Source organism: Physeter macrocephalus, chromosome 6 (genome assembly GCF_002837175.3).
Source record: "Physeter macrocephalus isolate SW-GA chromosome 6, ASM283717v5, whole genome shotgun sequence".
NCBI lineage: Eukaryota > Metazoa > Chordata > Mammalia > Artiodactyla > Physeteridae > Physeter > Physeter macrocephalus.
The window spans coordinates 14,595,991-14,615,719 of NC_041219.1; the positions used below are offsets into that span (position 1 = coordinate 14,595,991).

At 39.3% G+C, this 19,729-nt stretch overlaps 1 protein-coding gene and 1 long non-coding RNA gene across 4 annotated transcripts in view; one reads left to right on the forward strand and one right to left on the reverse strand.

Annotated features, from left to right (window-relative positions):
• The window catches only part of SYT1 (synaptotagmin 1), a 564,805-nt gene that overhangs the window by 458,122 nt on the left and 86,954 nt on the right, over positions 1–19,729 (forward strand). For both annotated transcript variants that reach the window (XM_024122864.3, XM_007101002.3), the window contains one exon: positions 15,289–15,406. In XM_024122864.3, coding sequence (XP_023978632.1) covers positions 15,289–15,406 — 118 coding nt within the window. The remainder of the gene's footprint in view (positions 1–15,288; positions 15,407–19,729) is intronic.
• Positions 1–19,729, reverse strand: part of LOC114486414 (uncharacterized) — a 336,818-nt gene that overhangs the window by 274,272 nt on the left and 42,817 nt on the right. The gene's annotated exons all lie outside the window — the stretch shown is intronic.

The window sequence follows — 19,729 nt, forward strand, 5'->3', positions numbered from 1 at the left end:
GGCATGTGGGATCCTCCCGGACCGGAGCACGAACCCGTGTCCCCTGCATTGTCAGACGGACTCTCAACCACGGCGCCACCAGGGAAGCCCCCATTCTTTTTTTTTTTTTTTTTTGCGGTACACGGGCCTGTCACTGCTGTGGCCCCTCCCGTTGCGGAGCACAGGCTCCGGACGCGCAGGCTCAGCGGCCATGGCTCACGGGCCCAGCCGCTCCGTGGCTCGCGGGATCCTCCCGGACCGGGGCACGAACCCGTGTCCCCTGCATCGGCAGGCGGACTCCCAACCACTGCGCCACCAGGGAAGCCCGATTCTTTACATCTTTTGTGTTTTTTCCCATAAGCTTAAACCTATAAGATTCCTCTATCTTCAAAAAGTAGTCATACGTATCTATGATTCATTATCTTCAGACAAATCTTTCCAAATATTTCAAGGACTCTGACTGCCTAAAGGCTTTTTTCATATAACAATTTTATACATATTCTTTTCAGCTTCAAATTCAAAATGATGTCCCTTAGATTTCACATATTCTTTCTCCGAGTCAAAAGATTTTGGAGGGTCATCTGAAGCATATATGGTGATTTTTTTTAAATTTATGTCATTTTTATTTATTTGCCAAGAATATGCATGAAAGCAACGGAAATAAGGATTACCTCAGGCTCTTAATTTGTCCCTTTGCAGAATTTATTGAACAATAATGGTTACTACTTTTCTAAGAAAGAGTTCATGGAAATCTGCAAACTACTTTAAGGTACAGTGTTGGCAAACATGCTTTTATGGGATTTCAAATGTGAAAAAGTTCTCCTTTTAAATTTTTATATTGGGACATCCCTGGTGGCACAGTGGTTAAGAATCTGCCTGCCAATGCAGGCGACACGGGTTCGAGTCCTGGTCCGGAAAGATCCCACATGCCGCGGAGCAACTAAGCCTGCGTGCCACAACTGCTGAAGCCCGCACGCCTAGAGCCTGTGCTCCGCAACAAGAGAGACCACCGCAACGAGCAGCCCATGCACCACAACAAAGAGTAGCCCCCTCTCTCAGCAACTAGAGAAAGCCCGCGCGCAGCAACAAAGACCCAACGCAGCCAAAAATAAATAAATAAATTTATAAATAAATAATTTTTTTAAATTTTATATTGATCTCCATTAACAGGCTATCACATAATAAAATCCTAGATGAAAACCATAGATAAAAACTCAATCCTAATAAAATGATAAAAATCACCTGATGAAATTGGCCAGAAATTTATGGGTCCGTTTTCTCAGTCACATTTTCTAGAAGCTAAGTTTCCTTCATTAAAAATATGATGTTCAAAGTTGAAAACCAGAATGCCGTTACAAATAAAAGAGGAAAATTATCACAGTTTAAAATGCCTTGAGTTCGAATTGCCTAACACACATTCTTAAAAATTCTTTTAGTCGTCATTTCGCATAAAAATCTGTGATGTCCTTTGCATAACAATAAAAACAAAAACCTGACATCTCAGCAGGTCACTCCAGCTGGCAGTCTGAATACATGCAAAATGAAGCAAATAAGATATACCTACGTGCTTTGTCTGAAGAGGATAGCTTCCAAGCAAATTCACATCACACTCGGTTGCAGATAAACTATATTTTTGCACTGTGTGATGTAGTGACATCCATATTTCCATGCAAGGGACCATTGAATTCCCTAATGATCTGATTTTCTTAACAATGAGCACCAGTGAACTTTCCCCTAGGCAAACCAGATGGAAACGAAATTGTTTCTGCAAAATGAACAATTTGTGAAATGTTGGCAAATTGAATTCCAAACATACTTAGAGATGATCTTGACTTCCTCTGTAAGTCTGCCACAACATGCAGTGCATTTAAGGCCTACCTGAGAAATACACTAATTATCTGCATAACCTTTAGGGAAAAATAAATGAGAACAGAAGATCGCCACTGGAGAGAGAAAAGCCAAAAACTCTGATAAAGTAGTAATATGTAGATGGGACCGTTTCACTAAGAAACTGCGATTAATGTAGACGTTATAAGAGGTGTTCACTTATCACCTTTGAGATTGGTGATCTATTTTGTGAAGGGGGTAACTCAAGTTAAGCAGATTTCTTCACGTTGCTTCAAGTCAGTTACATAGCCAAGATGAACATATAAATTCAAATGCCTAATCTATATGCATATAATTTGCAACTCCATATATTTTCTTCTTTGTCTGAAAACTGAATTAACTGGGCTGTTCATGAGAAAGATTTTGTTTCCATTATCCACAATCTGATTATATTACTATTTTCACAGTGACACTGAAACTATCAAGTAGATGCAACATGCTTGTGGTAAAGATGGACTGTACTTTTTTCTTTATCTCAAGTAAATAATCCTTATAGGTCTCCTCGTATTCCATCTATGGAGGGTTACAACGCCCCTGGAAATGGCCATAGTCATAATTGGGATTTGTACCTATTCAGAAATTCAAATATTCCACCTCAGCTATTGTATCATCAAGTAATGAGGATTCTTTTGCATCTTTACAAGAGCCAGCTACTCAATGTCTAATAATGAAGTGGTGGAAACTATTTGAAAATGGTTATTCTACTGATATTAAACTAGTAAGAAAATGATACTAATACATTTCACGTACAGGTTTAGTATTCCAAAGCTCTTTTCTTTGATTTCATTTTATTCTTACCAGTTCTTTACTAGAAAATGTAGTTGCATTATTATATATAAATCTAGTTAGAGTTCCTCTCCACCCAAACTAGCCAAATTCCCAGTGTTACTCGCGTATCATTTTTAAAACCTATTCCCAAACAGTAGCTGTTTTCTCTTTGGCTCTTTTATGTTTTTGTCCTGTCTAGTTTTTCCGCTAATGATATTTATACATTGTCCTTGGCATGTCTACTCTCTCAGAAAGCTTGATCCCCGAGATTCCACTTCCATATTCTCTTTGCCTTTAATAAGAAACCCAAATGATATCTTAACTCTAAAGAAACTTTATTGTCAGCTATGTGCCAGACAGTTTTTTGTTTATTGTTTTTACATCACTAGTGCATATAGCATAGCTTTTCATTTTTTCCCCATCAGAGTCTTGGCCAACTGATTCCAAATTTTTCTTACAATAGCACAAAAACTAAAAATTGCCATTTTCTCTGTCCTATCCCTTTTCTACAGTAAGACACAATGGCTCTTGACCTGTAACTTTATATCGACTTTTAACCATACGGCAGACACTTTGTTAGGCAAAACTGATGAAAATATAAGCCTTGTTTAATGAAAGAGGCAAATAGGGAACAGGCATCTTGTGTATATTATTATAAGTGCTATACTGAGAGTTTAAAAAGGTGTCATTGAAACAAAAATAGGGAAGAAAAGCCAAACTCTCGTGAGAATGGCCAGGGGATGACTCCGTAGAGAGGACAGCTGAGAATTAAGAGGAGTCCAGTAGTAAAACAAAGGGAGGGAGGCTATACCAGGTAAAGGAAGCAGATGTCCAAAGATATGAAAGCGCAAAAGAAGATGGTGCAGTCAACAACATGCAATAGTTCTTGTTCTGTTGCTCGCAACCCAAAATGAATGTGCTTTCACGTAGTAACATTTCTGTTGTATAAGTGTGCATCTCCTTTGCTATTTCTTTATATAATACTTTTATCATTTTCCTTTGTATGTCCATGGGCTTCATCCTCTGCTCTGGTGTCATCTTCATAGGTTGTCCTTTGTATTTTCAAAAATCTCTTCAAGTGAGACCACCCTTTCCAAGGGTCTGTCCAAAGGGCGGTTGTGTTTAACCTGAATCCTCCTACTTCTGCGCTCTTAATTCTTCTTGCTCATACAGATTATGAGAACCAGAACAGTCAAAAAGCTGGTCTTCTTCTTCCCCTGCCACACGTTCACACATCTAACCCATAATCCATCCCTTTCCAAAAATCCATCCCCCCACTCCTGTGGCATTCTTCCCTACTGATGGGTATCAAGAACCCCCAGACCAATCCCTTCAGGAATGTTCACTTCCCTCTTTATTGTCAAGTACTTGCACTTTATTGGAAGATAAAGGAAACAAACTGGCCTTTCCCCCCACCCCTTACTCTCTTTTTCAAGTTTCTTTTCTCTCCTCTATTCCTTTCTCTATTTTTTCCCCACTGCCTCGCCTCTCCAACCTCAATTTATTGGCTTTCTTTCCCCGTCTTCTCTGTTTTTTCAAGGCTCCCATTTGCTATGGGCAGCCCCCTTGGCAAGCTGAAGCCAGAAGTGGAAAAGCTGGACTTGGCCCCTATCACCTCCCTCACCTTGCTTAAGTGGCTTTTCTCCCCCTGCCAGCTTCTGTGTGACTAGCCTAGTACATAGTATGCTCTTTTTGTTGCCTTCTTTTTGGTTCTCTTCTCCATGATTGTAAGCTCCTCTTGGCTCACAGGTGGGTCTTATGTAACCCTCACGGAAAGAAAGAGCAGGTACGATTCATCTATTTTAATGGCGCAGGAAGAACTTGCTTGCAGCGCCCCCGAGGCGGTTGGTGGCAGAACTCGAGTCTACGGAGCATTTACCTTCCCCTTCACCCAGACCTCCCTGAGAAGAAGGAAAACCTTCCTGGGGCAATGGTGTCTCCTACTTGTGTGGTATTACCATTCCTTCTGGATTTCTTAGTCACCACCCCAGAACTAAAAAGGGAAAGTGTTCTTTGGATAAAACAGCACCTTGGCTTCTGAGTTCTCTCTGTCAAGACCCTATTCCCCCATGGTACCTTTCACGTTAGTTAGGATGCACCAGTAAACGTAGCTATGGAGTGACAGAGGTCAGGGTACTAAGTCTTTGCGGTTGTTGAGTATGATTAGTAAACATTTAATGCTGCTCTACCAGAAAGACTATGTATAAATCATTCAAATGCTTATCTCTGCCAGTAAAAATGACACTTCTCAGAGTTGAAAGTGCCAAACTATGCCTTCCAAGGATTACCTGGCATTGTTTTTCATGACTGCTCCAGCACCAATGGCCCATCTTCTGGCATATTATTTATTTACAATGGCTTCCTTTATAATTGCCTAGGTCAAATTTGCATTTTTATGTAGAAATAGGTTGCTCATATTTCAAAATTACTTAGTATCCACACTTCCGGTTTAAAAGAAGATAACGCTGGTTCCCATAATCCAAATAACTATTTGGAAGAGGCCCCAAAAGTCACATGAAGACAAGAAAATAGAATATTTAAAATTGGGTCTGACCTAGAAAATCAAGGACATGTAGTTAACAGAGAGAATGTTAAAGGGACAAAGCAACTTGGTCTCTTTAGATACTTTCCACAAACGTTCTCCATATTTCCCCCTTCACTTCACATGTCCTCATACAATTGGGTCATTCACCTGGATTCCTACTTAGGCTCTCTAACTAAGGCAGCCTCCCTAGCTATGGAGACATACTCACCATCTTTGGCGTTTTTGCCAGTCTCCACTCAGATAAATCTTCCATAACCCAAAGAACTGTCAACTAAAATTTAATACCATGATGGATTGCCATGTCATCCTCTAGGGGGCAAAACAGCATTTCCTATTATTTTAAAGGACTCCTAGAGATCTAAAGCTTTAGGGGAAGGGAATGAATGGTGGAATTTCAGGCCCCAAAGCACACTACAGAATGAAGAATCTTTTGACAAGGACGTTGCCAGGACTCACTTTCCATTCTACATTCTGGTCGCATTCCCCTATCCGCCACTCGAAATTCTCATTTGAAATTAACCACAACAAATTCCTCTACCTTCTCTATACTGGTCCTTCCAAATATATATTTCTAAAATGGCACTAACCATTTTATGTTGAACTTTTGTTTTTATGCTTGTCCCCCTCAACACAGAATAAGTTTCTTAAAGTCAAGAACAAGTTTTCACCATCCATTCTTCCTAGTACCTTGCACCATGACTGACATATTGAAAACACAAAATAAGCATTTGGCAAACTGAATTAATGAAGTACAAGCATTGCTCATTTTCTACTAACCACAGAAAGTGAAATGGATCACTAATCATACTTTTGAAAACACTGTTTAGAATTCATTCATTTATTTCTATTAATTATGTAAGGCTAGGCTACAGTAAGAAGTTGGCCCAAACATGTAATGGTTCAGCAAAAGAAATTTATTTCTTGCTCACTAAGTAGTACAAAGTGGTTCCACATTGGCAAGTAGGGTTCTTTTACTGTGCCATTTGGGGATCCTGGCAAATTGAACCTCTGCCATCTACAGCATGTGGCTTTGAAGGTCACAGAGGTCACTGTCACAGTCATAGGAGAGGCGAAAGATCATACAAAGTAGTTATGGGGGATTGAGTCTAGAATGGCACAGTTCACTTCTGTTCACAGTCCGTTGGCTAGAATCCAATCACAAGACTTCATCCAACTGCAAGGAGGGCTGAGAAATGTAGTCTAGCTATGTGTCCAGGAAGAAGAGAATGGACTTTGACAAACAACTAGTAGTCTCTGCCAGAGTTGAGTACTCAAACATGTATGCATTCTTTGTCTCAATGAATATGTGCTAATCATGTCTTATATGCCAGGACTATGCATATAGATTAAAAGGGTACTATATAAAGATGATCAAGTTCATGTAAGTGAGATACAATCCAATAATCACACAAATCAATATCCGATTGCTGTATATCATTACAATTACTGGGCATGATTATAGTAGATGATAACTATAGTCAAAACTTCAAAAGAAGAGTATAAGGAACTACTAAAGAATATTTAAGAAAAGCTTTATTTAGTCTGGGAGTCAGGTAAGGCTTCTCTAAATAAATGTTGAGGTAAGGTCTGAAAGATGAGTAAAAGTTACGTAAAAGGGAGAGTAACAAAAGGACAGAATGTGTCAAGCAAAAGGAACTGTTCATATGGTGGTGCTAAGAGTACAGTTAACATGACTTACGTCATGATATGAAGGAAGCCTGATACGAAGAGGCTGAGGAGTAAGCAGGAACGAGACCTTGAAGACTATTTTAACTGGTGGTAAAGTTGTGGGTCTTTATCCCAAGAGAGACAGAAGACCTACTTGAGGATTTTAAGTAGATTTGTTATTTGAGAGGCCGACTCTGCCCACTATATTCCAGGAATAAATTGAAGGAGAACAATTTAGAGACTATTAGATTATCCCAGATGACAGATTATTGGATTAGGGGGTAAATACTCTACTATTGAAATATTAGAGATTTATTGGAAAAGGATGGAAACAAGTGAACCCACTTGAGAGATTTCTAATAGGTAAAATCAGATCTCTAAAGAAGTCAATGGTCAGTGATAATGCCCAGTTTTCTGGCTTTAGCAACGGTTTGGAGGCTGTTACCAATACTGAAATAGAGTGAACCAGGCTTGTGAGAAATGTAATGAAATTCAGTTTTTGGCATTTGAGTCTAAGATCTTTATTTAACGTACTAATGTGGAAATGACAAGTAAGCAGTGGATATATAAGTCTGGAGTCCAGATAAAAGATCTGAACTGAAGAAACAATCTTGGCAATCACTTCTGGATTGTAACTAAAGCCACAGATGGGGATAATATCAGTCTAAGAAGAAAAGAAATGGGTTTGGACTAGAATCAGTGGCCAGAGAGGCAGATAACTCAAGAAAGCCTCCACAACTACAGAATCCAGGGAAGAGAGAGAAGTCAACAAATCCTGCTGAGAGTTCAGGTTAATGAAACGTGAAAAATATTTATGACTTACCAAGATGGATGTCATTTGAAAACTTGGCAGAAACCATTTCAATTCAATAAAGTAGTGGAGAAATCAGTAGAACATGAACAAATAGGGACAGTGATTGTAGACCATTCAGGAAGTTTGGGTTCTCTAGATAGTGCCCATTTCAACCACCCTCTTCCCTATATATGGCACTATGTATGGGGAAGAAGGTGGTTGAAATAGGATTTTTGTTATAATAGCAAGTGCTCACATAGTACGTTTTATGTGCCAAGCACTCTTCTAACTACTTTACTTTGCCTTGTATTTTACCATGTTTATTTTGTTCCTTGGCTTTGTATGCTTTATTGTGTCCTAGTATCTAGGACAGTGGTGGCCCATAGGAGATGCCCAATAAATGTTTGATGAACAAATAGTTAAGGCCCGTGTCTCAGTCCAGTGCTCTCTCCATCAATCTGTACTGCACTGTACTGTTATTTTTAATAGGCATTTTGATTTTCTATTTTCATCATTTTTAGAGCACTTCAGAATATCCACTTTTCTGTTGTTAATTCTTATTTCTAATAGGACAACAAGTGTATCTCTTCATCAAAGTAGAAGTTAAAGATATAGTGAAAAAATTTTGAAGATATAAATCGTAAATAGAAATCTGTCCTTAATTAAATTACATACATTTTATACTTATAGAAGAGTAACTTGTTTAAGCGCTTAGAGACTTTACACGTGCATCCCTGTGCCTGGAACATTCTTGCCCTGCCCTTCAAGGGGTTCACAGTGACTCTTCCTGTGGAATCTTCCCATCTCAGCTCAGGTATTGGCTCTTCAAGCACACTTACATGTCACCAACCCCCCATATACACTAGTTCTAGCTGAAAGGGGAAAGCTGGAAGACTTGTCCTAAAGCTACATTTGCATGGCAAGCACATTTATTTTACAAAGGATGTTTATTTGGGGTGGCTGGAAAATTTTATCTTTGATTATTGGGGGTATAAATCTCCAAATAAAGTCTTCCTTCCTTAATTCTATCACTAGACCCTGGCAAGTTTCAACCTTCTCCTCTTTGCCCCCAGAGTATCTGTGCCACCTGTTCAGTGCAGTTAACACATGATATTGTTATTCTGTTTAAATTTGTCTTTCTACTACATTTTGAACTTGTTTAAAGTCATCTTATTCCTCTAGGTATCTATGGAGCCTAGACTAGACCCTGGAAGAGTTTATGATGGAACTTAATCATTGCTTAGTAAGAAATGAATAGTTGAATGAATATGAAGTTAATCAATTATATAGTAACTTCACAAAATAAGTATTAAAAGAAATAACATAGTCTCATTCACCTGAACCATTTACTGTCCATTTGCACACTAGGCCAGATTCAGTCTTTTTAGCCTGGGTACATCCACAGCAACATTTCACACTGTGACCATCTGGACCATTAGATGTAAATACCGATTTGGCAGCTACTTCAGGGGTAGGAGAGTAGTTATGGGAATAAAATTAATTTGAAAGATACTACCACACAAAGGATATATTTAAAGCCACCCTATCTGTTATTAAAATTAAAAACCTGACATTGGCCTTTCCTATAAATGAATAATATCTTTGTATTTTTACAAATGGAGAATATGCAAATAGTCTAGATTTTCATTTTGAGAGATTGGACTGCCATTTGTTTGTCACCTCTAAATAGATGCCCAACCTCAGAAAAAAACCTTCTATTCAGAGAGAATATCACCAGTTTAACACATAGAAAAATCTTAAGATTAACATAAATAGAATATGTGCTTTTAAAATGTCACAGCATTAAGTCAATTCAGGTACCTTTTTAAAACTCATTCAAAAGTACAGCATTTCCAACAAGTGTGTGAACTTAGCCCCATTTGCAAAGATCATTAAAGTAAACACCTCTCTTTACACATAAAATGATGGATGGTGCTATAAAAGCCAGCATATAGTCATTTTAATCAAGCTTTTTATTTACCCAATGGAGATGACCTCTGTTCTAGTATCTATAATGCTTTTCAAAAAGGAAAGGTTGGGCTTCCCTGGTGGCGCAGTGGGTGAGAGTCCGCCTGCTGATGCAGGGGACACGGGTTCGTGCCCCAGTCTGGGAAGATCCCACATGCCGCGAAGCGGCTGGGCCCGTGAGCCACGGCCGCTGAGCCTGTGCGTCCGGAACCTGCGCTCCGCAACGGGAGAGGCCACAACAGTGAGAGGCCCGCGTACACGCAAAAAAAAAAAAAAAGGAAAGGTATTACTGTAGTTGTCTATATTAAATCATTAATTCATGTCTACTCTATTCAGTGGATGCTTTTTAAAAAATAGCAGAATTATCACGCTGCTCAGAACAAAGGTGCTTTCTGATTGTCAGCTCCATATTCTAAAAGAGCAGGTTAATTTCTCTGAATCTCACAGTTGGAACTTTCTAACACTAACTGCAGTTTCCACCTAGGGATCAAGGCAATTGACTAAAATAAATTATACATAAAGCTGAGATTTCTAATAGTAATAAGGCCTGTTCATGAGCTAATCATACCAGCAAAAGCACTCATCTGTTGGCTGCAACCCCATAGGGTCTTGAAATTATCGTATAAAAACTGCACTTCCAGAAATGTTTTCGTTTCCAGTTTCATGAAGGGACTAACAGAGCCATGTCTACAGCACTAGGAACAAAGAAAGACCTCTGAATATATTCATTAGTTGACTTGTTGATTAACTAGAAACACTGTTGATATATCGAGTACTAGTGTCCATGCTGTTTACAAAACAAGACTGGTGAGGCTCTCTTTTCAATGCAATTAACCAACAGTTATTTCTAAGCCCCTATCATGTGCCTTATTAGGTAGTATCAAGTACAATCCCTCTTCTTCTGGAGATTAGGGTGAGGGGAACTCACAAATATGAACAGGGGAAAATATCTCTAGGCACCATACTACTGGCTATAAAGCAATTAATTACTAGTAGAAATCCTTGTGCACTATGGAGATACTTAAAGATATGGAACTTGGACTAGGGCTTAATGGTTAGGGGTAATTTAATTAGGCATAATAAGGGACTACAGACATTGTAGATGAATTTCCTGACTAAGCAAAACTCTGGTGATGGGAAGGAAGATAGCTCATAGAGACGTAGTCAGTGCTGTGGTGACCCCTCCACACACACACAGTCTTGCACCATCTTCATGATGAAGGCATTTATTCCACTGGCCAAGAGTGTCGATGGCTGACACTCGTAACAACTGAGTTCCTCCTTCTTAGAATCTCCCTCACAGCTGAGGAGACCCTGGTCCAAGATGTAGGGAAAGGCCACATCCAAAGACTGGTGGATTCAGGAGCATAAAACTCATCTCTTCAGAATTTAGAACATCTCTGAAGAGCTATTGTAGCTCCAGAACTTCCCATAGGATCGACTGAGGGCTTTGGTGTGACTGCATCATAGCCCCGCTTCTCCACCCGAGCCATCCCGCTTTCTGCATTCTCCCACAGGTGTTGATTCAGAGGACACATCCCAATCTCCCACTTGCAAATCAGTTTGCTTCCATGGAGAACCCAACCTGTGGATACTGAAGGCATTAACTATAATTGATAGTAGGGAATGTGTATTTATTCCATCAATAGGCATATATATGGCTCTGCTCTGGGCCACCCATCTCTTGTGGATCTCATACTCTGGTGGGGAAAACCTCAACAAAATAGAACTTCAAGCAATATGTTCTAGGATAAAAAAAAAAAAAAAAGCAGGGCATGGGGGTAGGTAATCTGAGTGTTTAGGAGTGGATGGAACCTCTTCAGATAGCATGGCCATATAAAAGGTCTCTAAAGAGGTGACATGTAAAGCAGAAAGCTGAGCAAACTAATAGAACAATCCATGATAGTATCTGGGGGAAGAATACTGCAGGCAGAAGGAAGAGCACAGGCAAAGGGTCTGAGGTCAAAGTGTACCTAACAGGTTTGGAGGAGAGGAAGTACGATCGGGAGTATAATGGTAGAGATGGAGGGGTCAGACCCCCATCTATAAGGCCTTTAAGTGTAAGGAATACAGATTATTCTAAGTGAAATGGGAATACATTGAAGGGCTTTGAGTAGCACTGTCTCATGACCAGATTTTTGCACTTTAAAAGGATCAGTCTGCCTTTTATGTGAGCAAGAGTCTAGAGAGGAGCAAGAGTTGAAACAGAGTGGCTATCAGGAGGCTATTAGAGAAGTCTAGTTCAGGAATTATGTGATGATTTAGATTTAAGGTTACCAATAGTCATGGTTTGCCTGGGACCGAAGTTTCCCAGTATACAGGACTTGTGAGGCTTAAACCAGTAGAGTCTTGAGCAAATGAGGGTGGTTGGTCACCCTTCTTGGACTAGAATGATAGCCCTATAAATGGGGAGATACGGTCAAATTCAAAATATATTCTGAAGACTGAGTAGGTAGTGAAGTTGAAGAGAAAGGCTTGCATAGTTAGGGCAAAGTATAGAGCTTCTTGAAAGCCAGGAAGATGGGTTTGGACCTTTGAAAGATTAGCTTGGCATTAGTATGCGGTCTACATTGGACTTTGGTGAGACTATGACTTAAAGAAATCTTTGTTCAGACTATTTCAAAAGAGATGACAGAAGTATTTAGGGCATAGTCTCACAGAGTGGAAATGGAGGTGGAGGGGAGAGAGGTAGTGGTGGAGGCCACGGTGTAGGGTGATGGTAGTGATGGCAGCAAATGGTAGAGACGCAGGTCATATTGGAAGTGGAGGTGGTGAGGGTAGAGGTCATGCTGATGATGCTGGTAGAGAAAAGTGAAAGAAAAAATACACTTGAAGATACATTACCCAAAAAAAGAAAGGCCAAGACTTGTAGGCTGAATGACTAGAGGAAAACAAAAGGTCAGGTGGCCACTGGAAACAGATTAGTTAGTGACCCTGACAGGTAAGGGTATTGAAAAGGCAAACAGTTGAGGGGAGGGTTTGCTGATGAACATCCATTTAGTAAGACAATCTAAAAGTGAAAGGAGAATATCCTAGTGGGCGGTCAGTGAGGAATATTAGTTTCTACCATTCCAGATGACAGTCTGACACTAAAGAAAACTCAGGATCAAGTCAAAAGCCTTTGAGCATTAGCTCCATGCTGACACATCAGGTAACCTGGTGTAAACCGAGTTTAAAAATTTTAAAGCACTGAAAAGCAACTTCAGTTGATTAGCATCAAAATACATGCTTAATTCGGCCTACCAATTATGATGATTTTATGAGCAACTGAAATCGTACATGTTCAAGTTCCTAAGTTAATGAATTAAATGGAGATCTGTAAAAGGTGCTACAATAAGTACTTTTCTGTATTTCCCTTTCTCCCAAAATATCCACTTTGAAATTCAGTCACTCATTCTTCCCCCATCCCATAGCTTTAAAATTACAGGTAACTTGACATATTTCTTCTACTTGAGGCATGGTTTTTCAAACTGCAACTGCTTTCTTCTGAAACTAAATATGTAAAATCTTAAAGAGTCCCTGTATACCCTAAGATTGAAGAATAAAAGTATACTAGAAGTTATGACAACTCTTTGTTTAGAACACCTGAGATGCCTATAAATTGCGGAATTAGATTATGGGCCACGAAGAGCAGTGTCATTTAAGAGAGAACACCTGATTAGGATGCTTAGCGTGACCTGGTTCTCCAGCAGTTCCCCAGGAAGGCTACTGTGGCAAATAGACTCCTGCAAAAAGAACCCTCCTGATGAGCATTTCTGAACAGCAGTTTTGTTCATTTACCTTTCTCTTGTCTCCTAAGGTTCAGATGAATTTGTCCATCCTTTGTATTAATTTCTGTGCTATCGGGGCCCGTTCTGTATTTTCAGAGACTATGAAATGTAATCTAGTCCACTAGATTCTCCTGATGTGTACATTAATGCCTAGGGGTGAGTAGGCACATTAGAAGTAACTATTATCTACACTAGTGGAAGAGAGGTATGACCTAGATAATTCAAAATGGGGGAATTAGCTCCAATTTCCATGTATTTACTTTTTGAAAATATGTGCAAAGTGATAATTCAGGGAAGGACCTTGTCTTCAAGGAGTTTTTAGTCATGTGGGGAAATTAAGACATGCACAGTAAGACCAAAAAAAGTCCTTAGTAACGTAAGAGATATGTGGGTAAGGTGCTATGGGAACTCAAGGAATGAAAGAACCATGGCTATACACACATGTGGTGATATTTTCAAAAGCATTACATAAGCAGAAAGTACCATTTCTCTCTTCCTCTCTCTCTCTCTCTCTCTCTCTCTCTCTCACGTGCGCGCGTGCGCATGCACACACACACAGACGTGGAATACATTACTTCTCACCTATCGATAAATTATAGAACAGGTAGATACCCTTTTCTTTTTGAAAGATGGATTTAATGAGTACCCCCCAAAAAAGGAATTGCTTTTTCTTAATTTGTTGGATTACAACTAGGCAGTTAATTTAGCCAATTTAACATATGTCAAGATACAGAGAAGGCCCCAAACAGCCATATTAGGAGTACAACGGGAGAAGACCTGAGGATATGGCCTTCTGTACCTCATTCCTATGTTAGAAATCTATCCGCAAAAGTCTGGCACAACCATTACCTTCTTTGGAATTACTATTGGAGTGGGGGTGGGCAGGGAAAAGGTACAAAGAAATAATCCCTGATTTGCCATACATATACTTAATCCCATATGTCAGTGAGCAGTCTAGCACCTCCAGCATCTGAGAATACAACAAACTGCACACCCTTGCCACCTCTCTCATGCTTTAATATGAATGCAGAAATCTTCCTCACGTTCAATTACCAAAGTTCTTAGTTATCCTAAAGAGTAAAACACTTAAGGTGGGAGAACCCATAGGCGTCTTTTCTGAAAAAGGTAAAAGTTCTATATAGCGTCACCATTTTAAACTCTTCAGTTATTCAGAAATGCTCAAATATAGGATTGGTGAATGTTCTTGAAACTAAAATATGATACCAATGAAATAACGTGAGGGTATGTGAGAAACTTTGTGTTACTGTGTATTTCACTTTTTTGACCCACCGCTTAGATTTTTATAAATTTTAGGATAAGGAAAAAGAAAGTTAGACCTCACTTGAAATGAGTAAAACTAAAAGTGCAAAAACTTATATACGTTTTTGCCTTTCTGCTATGAGGAATTTACAATTTCTCATCAATAAATAGAATTTAAATGGAACACGAAAGCAAGTCTTTTTCCCCCAAAGTTCTAAGTATTACACATAATCCTATTTGAAATGTCAAAAGACAAAAAAGTAGGTAGGTTGATTCTACCAAAAAAGTGTTAGGCTCTTCTCAAAGCTATTTAATCAAGTTATGAATTTTTGCCGAGAGTTTTGCAGTACTATTCAGAAAGCAGTCTCTAAAAAAGTCATCTTGGTTCCATCTCCTGAACCATTGAATTATGGATATATTTTGATGAATGTTAAAGTATAGATGAGCTACTTAAAAACTGAAATGAGTTACAGTCACTCTGATGATACCTTAGTGAACGAAAGACCACTGGGTAAATGCCAGTGAACGTTAAGAGTTTTCAAATTCTAATTGTCACAATACCCCTCCCTGAGGAGTTTACAGTGTTTATGTACAAACCACATTCACCTTTATTTGAAAAATTACTTATACTTTCTTATTGGTTTTCATAGCAAGAGAAATTGGGTGATATCTGCTTCTCCCTTCGCTACGTACCTACTGCCGGCAAACTGACTGTTGTCATTCTTGAGGCAAAGAACCTGAAGAAGATGGATGTAGGTGGCTTGTCTGGTGAGTCTGATGTTTACTGTGTTTTTTTGATGCTGTTTCATCGTGGACACCGAATGCACAGCACACGTGCCGCAATGCCCCACTCCTTAATTGGTCACAATTCTCTTTCCAATGGAGCCTGGAAGCAGTTTCAGAATTCATCCCAACACAGAGACCCAGGAAGCCACTCTCAATTTATTAGAATTAGCAGAGAAGGTGAAACCTATTTTCCCGCTTCACAGCCCAGGTATCAATTGTCAATCCTATAGCTCTGAAAGCTGAAAAACTGCTTCTCTTTTGAAAGGCAACACCTATGACCAATTATAATTTTGTCCCTTTTTTTGGTTTTGTTTTTTGGTCAAAATTCATTTATGATATGAAAAATACTGTTTTATCTGAGACTCATTAGGTTAATACTTAATTTATATAATAAAAGACACATATTAAGTGTATAGCCTGAGATAGTTTTTAGCAATACTGTTTTGTGTGAACATGCAGCATTTCAAATATATATGAACAATAAAATCTGAGGGTGAATCCTCATGGTAATGCATTTATTCTCTACAGCTTGTGTTGGGGATGGGGAAATTTGGGGATTTAAAGTTCTGTAAAACCCAATTTTAGTTTTAAAAAAAGTGAGTAAAGTATATTCTTTTTTTTTTTAAGTGAGTAAAGTATATTCTTTTTTTTTTTTAACACCTTTATTGGAGTATAATTGCTTTACAATGGTGTGTTAGTTTCTGCTGTATAACAAAGTGAATCAGCTATACATATACATATGTCCCCACATCTCCTCCCTCTTGTGTCTCCCTCCCACCTTCCCTATCCCACCCCTCTAGGTGGTCACAAAGCACCGAGCTGATCTCCCTGTGCTATGCGGCTGCTTCCCACTAGCTATCCATTTTACATTTGGTAGTGTGTATATGTCCATGCCACTCTCTCACTTCGTCCCAGATTACCCTTCCCCCTCCCCGTGTCCTCAAGTCCATTATACTTGCTCAAAAGCAAAGTCAACTCAAGGACTGTCATTTCCACAGCTGAACACAATTGTTTTTATTTTCTTCTCTGTGTGATTAAATCAGTTATATTCTTGATCTTCTAGTAACTCATTAAAGTGTGAGGAATTTTCCTGATATGGCACAGGGTCAAAAATAGACTATAGTTGTCATTGTTCATGGCTTTGGAATTAGAACCAACATTACTGGTTATTCAGTGCTTTCTCTAATAAAAATATTGCAAACTTCAAAAGGTCACCCTCATGCAGCATGGTGATTTTATATTATAAAGTATAACAGCTAAAATATGCTAAAGCTAAGGTTCCACTTACTGAACCACTAATTTGTCAACCAAATTCTCCTGGTGCCTAAATTTACTTCTCTTTATAAATACATTGCCTGGGGAATCTGCACTACTTCTTTCATGTCACTAAGACCCCATTTAAAAACTTGCTGCTTTCATTGCCTGATGGCATTAACAGAGCAAGTTTAAAGCAATGAACAGTTTCTTTTTAAAATGCAGAGTATTTATTGTGCCTAAGATGCAAAATATATGCATACACATATGTATGTCTATACACATCCACCTTTTCCTGGCTCTGTCCAGTAAAAGGCCTAGAAACAAAGACTGACCTAGTAGCCATGACCATCCCAGAACCAGAAATGGTGTGAAAATACAATTTGTCACTAGAAGAACCTGGAGCTTATTGGAGAAATGGTAGATTCCAGGTGTGGCAAAGGAAGGTATACAAGACAAGCCTAGAACATCTCATACAAGAAAGCAAGGAAACTATCAAAGACTAAGGGGGTCATGTCAACAGGCTTAAGAGTCACCTTGAAGAGGCTTCCACTGGCCAAAGATGTGATCGTTTGAACATCAGTAATGATAATAAATGCAATGTATTTAAACCTGAAACAAAAGAGTATTTAATGTGCAGAGAAATTTTTAGGCACGAGAACAGTTTACCCCCAGAATTCTACTTAGTATCTTGAAGTCTGACTTCAGACGCCTTTGACCTTTCCGCTTCCTTTGGTTCGATAGCCAACTATCATCATATAGTTCTCTGTATCCTCTCCCACACTCCTTTCCAAACTCCTATGCCAACCACCTCCTCATCACCTCTATCTAGTGCTCTCCTGGTCTTCCTCTCCATTCACCTACACCCTTCATCAGAGTTCCAGAAGCAACTCTACCATGAAGCCAGTAACTTCAGGGTCGCTTATTTGTTCTGTCTTCTCCCAAAGTCCTAGAAAGGAGTCCCCATGGTCACAGATAGATATTTCACCCACAATTTGTTAATCACAGTTTGTGCCTCTTGACACTCTCACGCCTCCTCCATCATCCATCTCTCTCATTGTTCAGCAGCATCAGAGATGCTACAGGCATTTTTGAGGTTTAGCTGTGGGAAGTTGGGTCTAGCAGGACATTATTTATGTGGCTTGCAGTCATAACCATGTGTAGTTGGGTAATTGCTAGCTACCCCAGTGAAGGAAGGGCTCCTGGCATGACTCCTACTACCCATTGTGCTAACTCAACACTGTGACACGGAAGGGGTAAGGCCAGAGGTCATATCTAATTCAGTCTTCGTAACGCTATAAAAAAGAAAAAAATATATTCTTTTTTCAAATGCCAAACTACATTTGCTGAAAATAGCTAGTTAACTGGAACCAAAGTGGGCTGTTTTGCCAGGGTTTACAAGTATAGTAGCTTCACGACCCACCTAACCCAGTTCCACCCCTAAATTTGAATTACCTGGAATGATTTGGTTGAACAGTTAAATATTAAATTAAGGATATTTAGCCCTGAAATATCCTTAAAGAGTCCTAATCATCTGGGCTTCCTGCTGCCTGTAAAATTAAGTCATAATCACTCAGGTCTACATAATATAGATACTTCCAGACTATGCCCCACCATATTTCTATATTTGAACCAACTTGACCAGCACACTGGTCCCCGGAACAGGCGATGGGATTTGCTGCCTCCACTGTTTGCTTAAGTTGTTTCCTTCACCTGGAATCTCTTCCATCCACCAAGGTCTAGCTAAACCCTATCCATTCTTCAGGCCCAGCTTAAGTCTTATTTCCTCCATCCATTGAACAACTATGTATTGTGTCCCTACTTTATGTTAGGCATTGTTCTGAAACCAGGTTTACATCAGTGGACAAAACAGCCAAAGGACCCTGCCCTCATACAGATTACATTGTAATGTGGGGAAACAGACAGGAAGCCAATAAATAAGAAAAGCACGTTGTACACCAAGAGGTGATAAGTGCTATGAAGAAAGCAAAGCAGGGAAGTAGAATAAGGAACGTTTTGGAGAAGCTTTAAATGGGGTGGTTGGAGACAGACCCGTGAGTAGGTAACCTTTTGGCAACAACCTGCAAGAGGTGAAGAAGTGAGCCATAGGGGTGGCTGGGACAGACAGCATTTTACGTGGAAAGATTCCATGAAGCCTTTTTTGATCCATCCTAAAAGAACAATTTTTTTTCCTTTTTTAAATGCCAGTAGTTTGTTTACACCCTTCAAACATCACGCTTCTCTCACTAGACTGTGCTCTATATTTATATATCCCACCATGCCCACACTGACTGGTAGCACTGAGCTGAGCTGCTGAATGAATAATCAATTATTTACAAAGGAGCTATGGCCTGAAAAAACAAGTCTTGCATTTCAAATTTGTTTAACCTACTTACCATTAAAATAACTTTAAGCACTTGGATGGTCTGTCTCAAAGTAAGTTGACCTGTGTCCAAGGAGACCAAAATTATATAACGAGGTCCTTCCAGGTAATGTGAATGCCAAACTACATTTGCTGGAAATGGCTAGTAAATTGGAACCAAAATGGGTTTTTTGCCAGTGTTTATATCACAGTCTCCCAACTGTTAGCAATTTGACATTGGACAAGTTATCTAGCTTTCTAAGCCTCAGTTGCATTATCTATAAAGTGGGAATAATTAGAGAATCTTATTTATAAGGTTATTGTGAGAAATAAATGAAAGCACACTAAAGTGCTTACTAACTATTATTGTAATTATTTCTATTAGTAACCTTACCAAACCTTGGGCTAAATATGCAAAATGTGAAAGCAACCAATGGATAGTTTAACCAGTTCCTTGATTTAGTGGGAAAAAAGTTTGATGGGATTGGCTGGTCAATTCAGACAAAGAGATACCAGTAGACACCTGTATTCTAAGTCCCAATATCAAATTAAGACAATATATGGGATTAAACAAAAAATATTGAAGAAGAGGGCTTCCCTGGTGGCGCAGTGGTTGAGAGTCCACCTGCCGATGCAGGGGACACGGGTTCGTGTCCCGGTCCGGGAAGATCCCACATGCCGCGGAGCGG